General features: G+C 32.2%; 1 protein-coding gene across 1 annotated transcript in view; it reads right to left on the bottom strand.

Annotated features, from left to right (window-relative positions):
• Positions 1-3180: 3180 nt before the first annotated feature.
• Positions 3181-6012, bottom strand: part of LOC144978546 (uncharacterized) — a 54661-nt gene continuing 51829 nt past the window's right edge. The window contains exons 32-34 of the mRNA XM_078924759.1: positions 5367-5463; positions 3905-4012; positions 3181-3428 (exon numbers count right to left, since the gene is read on the bottom strand). Of these exons, the coding sequence (XP_078780885.1) occupies positions 3334-3428; positions 3905-4012; positions 5367-5463 (300 nt within the window). The 3' untranslated portion in view covers positions 3181-3333. The remainder of the gene's footprint in view (positions 3429-3904; positions 4013-5366; positions 5464-6012) is intronic.

Raw genomic sequence — 6012 nt, 5'->3', positions numbered from 1 at the left:
TGGGGAAATATTATCTCCTTATATATTTGATAAATAAATATATGAATAAATTATTAAATAAATAAACGAATGAATGAATAAAATAAATAAATAGATGAATAAATAAGAAATGACTAAAATACATAAGATAAATAAATTAAATTTAATTAAGTGTAATACAAAAAGGGAAGATGACAAAATTATACACCTTTATTTTCGAATCAAAGTAGAATACATGCATTCATATTAAACAAAAATAGTATAAAAGTAAAATCAAAATTAAATATAATAAATAGAGTTAATATAACGAATCATATTGCAGCTTTAAACCAGTTTATGTAATGTTAATCAGAAAAAAACAGGTTGTGTGTTATTTTCGAGACACGAGGGCCAACATTTCGCCCGTCAAAGTGAAATTCTACCCACCCCTCAACAGAGCAATATTCTGGGTCAAATAATTAATAATAATAATAATAATAATAATAAACAGACCCGGCTACCTATTTGCTTTTAAGACTTCGATTCGACTGATAAACCACAGTGAATTTATGCTAATTAAATTTGAAAAATCAATTTCTAAATTTCGTGCAATCTCTGAAAAAATATGTGAATCACAGAGTTGCTAAAGTTTTAATAACAAAAACAAAATCATGATGACCAATGGAATAAAAATACGAAGTTTTCATTAATAATCAATTGTAAAATTATTTTCAACAGTATAACTTTTTGTAAGTTAAATACTACTAACATAAAAATATGAGTTGCCATTTAAATAATGCCAATGCCAAATATTTGGGCATTAACTACAGTAAAAATAGACCTCCAAGAATGAAAAAAGACCCGCATATCTAGGTAGATAAAAGTTGAATAAGGTAACTTTATATCTAGTAAATATCCTATTTAGACTTTACGGTCAACCACTCCATAGTAAAAATAGAAATGTTAAAACTTGAAACATGAAAGGTGTCCTGGACACATAAGTTAGCATATAAAGGATGCACTATTTTCTGTTGACAACATTGTTTCTTCAGACGAGCACGTGTTGATTGCATTATCTTTTTTAAAAATGACAATTCATCTTATTCTAATCCTGCTTTCTCTGCTATTTGTTTTTGTTGTCTGGATTTGTCGGGTCCTTTTTATTCTTTTTCGTTCCCATTCATATTGTCTTCATGTTTGAAGGGCTAGTTGGTGAAAAAACACCATTGTCTTCCACAGTTCTGTCAGGGGCCCATGCAGTCTAGTCTGCAGTTTGTTTGTTTTGTTTTTAGGGGTTTTACAGTAACAGGAAACAATCGAGCAAGCTCATTCAAAAACAAAGACAGAGAGGGCATGGAAAGGGGAAACAGATGAAGGGGGATAGAAGACAAAACAACAGTGACTTCTCCGTCCACCGAGGGAACTAGGATGACCCCAACCAGTTAGTCTTCCAGAAATGTGGTGCCTAGTCAAAAATACTTTCTTGCTGTTGCATACGTTGGGCAGGTCTGAAGTGTATGGTCAGCGTCCTCTTTTCCTTCCATGAATACCCCAATAAAAAGTGTGACCTGATCTTTTCCATTTATTTAGAAGTTTGATTGGTTCACTTTTATTGATGGCATTTGATTGGGCCATGAAAAATGACTTGAGTTCGCCAACTTCATAAAAGTTTTCTACTTGTGTTTCCTTGGATCTCATTGGGCCATGAATAATGACTTGAGTTCACCAACTTCATAAAAGTTTTCTACTTGTGTTTCCTTGGATCCCATTCTGGCCAAAGTATTTGACATTCCATTTTCTATCATGCCGTGACAAGGAATTCATTGAAGTCTCAATTTAAAAAATTTTTTTTTGCTTTTTCTTTAGTTTCCTTAGTTCTCCATTTACATGTTTTAGATCTGTGTCTAATACTAAAGAACGTATCCTCCAACTGGCAGTCTAAAAACAATAACAGAGAGCTGAATGACGGATCTTCATTCATTCTACAACATTTCTTTTTAAATCGTCCATGTCGATAATTTCACAAGTGCAACAATGGTTGATGACACATAATGATTCACGTACATACGTAACCAAGAGGAAAAATTTCCTGAAAAGAGTTTTTTTTTTTTTTTAAGGGTTTTAAGGTACATGTAACATCTTTAGGTCATATCAGCGGCAGTAGAAAGGAAGAAAATGGGATTGTCAAGCATTTTAGAAAATGTCAGACAAAGAGGACTGGTTCAAATAGGGAACATAGAGATTCCAAGAGCAAACTATCAATGTACTACTTAGTTTGATATGTCCTGTCCAGACACAAGGACAGGATCCCACTAAGAGGAATACATTCAAATGTTTACAAAATATCATATGATTCAAAACACAGATATTTAACAGAGAGATGATTTACAAGAGAAAAAAATATCATCTTCCAAAACTAAGATCATATATTTGATTATTTCCCTCTCAAAAAAAATATTCCAGCCAGGGCCAGGTAAAAATCAAGTACTCTCATTCTAAGCCAAAATCAGAGAACAACCAGGAAAATGAAAACATAATATATGGGGATAAAAAAACACAGCAAGAGTGGCGGCTCTAACCAACATCGGAGTCACACACACACACACAAAAAAAGGAAATGGTTGACTTTTCCTCAAAACAGACCAAATCTTCCTATGGGATCATTCTGATCAAATTCATGAATATCTGGGTTGTCAAATGCGATAAGAATATAACACGTTTACGGATAAACGCTATTGAGTATTAAGGCTGCTTAATATCATAAAATTTGAATTAGGTTTAATGTTGATCAAAATCATTGAATATATGGGTTGTCAAATGCATTATAATAAAACGTAACTTTATAACTGATAAATGATAATAATACTAGCTATTTTGGCTGCCAAAATTTTATGGGGTTTTTTTTTAATGTTTAAATTGATATAACCAGTCCAAAGCAGGAAACTTGGATAAATCAGTTTTTTCCAGCAATAATAATCTTTTGATTAAAATAATCTATAAAACATATTTATGAAGATTATAGACTATTTTGAGTTAAATTCTAGGTAATAATAAGGAAAAATATCTGTTATAGGTCTACACGATTTATCAAATAATAATAATTTAAGCACGATATGCCAAAGGGTGCCATAACCACTTTATTATATATATATATATATATATATATATATATATATATATATATATATATATATATATATATATATATATATATATATATATATAAAGAAAAAGAAAACAATGGAAACACTATGGCACTGGGTATAGAGAATAAGCACCATTTTCTTATTACTTTGGTTTAGTTTTTATTGGGTTTTTTTTTGTTTTTTAATGAACGTGAAGAACAGCCTTTAACTCTGCAATTGAGATTTTGACTCAACAACTCCAAGACGTACTGGCAGGTTTGTAGACAAAATCCTTGACGTCATTCAAACACAAGGTCTGAATCTTGTCCACAGTAGCTGGTGCGTCTAGAAAGAAAGAAATAAACTAAGAAACTGAATAAAACTGATTAAAAATCGTAAATTGGTGGTAAACTATACAAGAATATAAAGAATATCTGATATATTTAAAATGCAGCACCCCTTCCTTCCCATTGTGGATTAAAAAAAAGAATCAGAATCAAACATTTTTAATTAAAAGATTTAAGAAATTGATCGTTAAAGGGTTGTAAACATTAAAATATGAATATAATTTATGTCCATGTTTATGATAAATGAAAGCAAATTTTTGATTTATTTCGACTGTTTCAATACATTGTCATGAGTAAGCCTTTAAAATTATAAATTTGGTTCTTTTCATTTTTGTTTATTACTTTTTACAGTCCGCAGCTTCTAGAAACTTAGTATCACTTTGACTATGAATCTTCTTCAAGTTTTCATAATAATATATTAACAAACGAAAAAAAACCCCAACATTTTAGAGAAAATTAAGCACCCCAACTTACCAAGGGCAAAATATCCTGACTGTCCAGACTCTGCCCTGGCTTCCTCTATGGCATGCTTGACAGCCAGGAATCCAGCTATGGACATGGTAAGGGGTGGCTCTCCAACAGCTGTTGATATCAATATGAGAGGTGAGGGAGAAGAAAAAATATCACAAACATCAATTAGATTATGTTTTTGTTTTTATGTTTTGGTTTTAAGAGTTTTACAGCGCTTGCAACACATTTAGGTCATATCAGCGCCAGTATAAAGGAAGATAATGGGATAGTTAAAAATTGTAGAATTACAATTAAAGCACCCAAGAAAAGGGAAGACAAAGGGGAATTGGTTCAAATAGGAAACAGTTGTAGATTCCAAGAGCACACTATCAAAGCACTTAGTTTGAGATCACCTAAAAGTCTCATTCAGGCACAAGCACAGGTCTCCACTAAGAGGAATACACTCAAATGTTTACAAATCATATTTAATACATAAACAAAACATAATACAGCGCATAACAGAGAGATGATTTACAAGTCAAAAATTATCATCTCCCAAAACTAACTATACATTTGACTGTTTCCCTCTCAGTCAGGGTATCCGACCAGGGTCAGGACAAAACCAAATAATCTCACTCCAAGGCAAAAACAGAAAGACAGTTGGAAAACAGATATAGGGGGATAGAAGACACAATAAGTACCTCCCTGCCCACTTTAGGAGGTCAGGAACCCCACCCAGTCAATTAGATTATCAACAATTTGGGTTAATCATATTTATCACAGAAAAAAATATCAAACAAACATTCTCCGCAAGCATGTTTCATTCAAGTTATTAGTTTTCTAATTTTTTTAAAATGTCCATACACAAGACAATTTATAGAAGCCGAGTTCATAACTCTTTTTAGACTATGAAAGTAATTGTGAGTTGTGAAAACAGTTTTTGTAAAGGTCAGCTCGAGCAACAAGTCTTTAAAATTAATATAGGCCAAAAGTGAATCGACCCAAACAGAAAATCTTTACCACAATCATAAATAGCAAATTTGATCATTTTATATATTGCCAGTCGTGACACATAAAATAATAAACGTATTTATGGCAGAAGGCTAGGGAATCAAAACTGTGGAAAGTGACTAGTGCCAAAAGCGTATTTCGATGCCCTTGATGATGTATAGTCCTTAAGAACCAAATGAAGTTTATTCCAGTTTCTAGAATATAAAATATCATCATTAATCATTGCCTGCAACCATTAGCTTAACATACAAGACAATTCTATTGTAAGGGGTTTTCTTGCAGATAAATATTTTTAAAAAGATATGAGAGCTTGACCCTTGGTCCTCCAAGTGTAAGTCCTTTATCCAATCAGCAAGAGCATCTCCTATATGCCTAAACACAAACACACACAAACACAAAATGTACACACACATTCATACGCATACACACACACATACCCACTCACACTCACACAAACCACATCAACTTCACAAACCTTTAGAGCTGAGAACTCCGGCAGGGTTAGGGCTATTCCTCTCAAACTTGAAATTGAATTTGACAGGCAAATCTTTGGCCATTGGTGGTTTGTATTCCTGGATGAGATAAAAGACATAATTTGACGAAGCACGAGTCCAAATAAAAAATAAAAATAAATGAAAATACAAGTAAAACCATATTCAAACTCGACAAAACAATAACAGAGACAGAGAGAACCATTAAAAAAATTATTTTGAAAAGAAAATAGTGCTATTGATTCAAAGTAACAATAGTCTAAAAATAATTTGTTTTGTTTTGTTTTTGAGGGTTTTACGGCGCTTGCAACATATTAAGGTCATATCAGCGCCAGTAAAAAGGGAAAAAATGGGATAGTAAAAAGTTCTAGAATTACAATTAAAGCATCCAAGAATAAGGCAGACAAAGGGGAATTGGTTCAAAAGGGAACAGATGAAGATTCCAAGAGCACACTATCAGTGTACTTAAATTGAGATCACCTAAAAGTCTCATCCAGACACAAGCACATGTCCCCACTAAGAGGAACACACTCAAATGTTTACAAATCATATATAATACATAAATAAAACATAATAGAGTGCATAACAGAGAGATGATTTAAAAGGAAAAAAATATCATCTCCCAAAACT

The sequence above is a fragment of the Berghia stephanieae genome, chromosome 8, assembly GCF_034508935.2.
Source record: "Berghia stephanieae isolate SIO BIC M18660-M18661 chromosome 8, UCSD_Bste_1.3, whole genome shotgun sequence".
Taxonomy (NCBI): Eukaryota; Metazoa; Mollusca; class Gastropoda; order Nudibranchia; family Aeolidiidae; genus Berghia; species Berghia stephanieae.
Note: the sequence above shows the minus strand (reverse complement) of the source record. Positions and strands in the feature narration are given on the sequence as shown.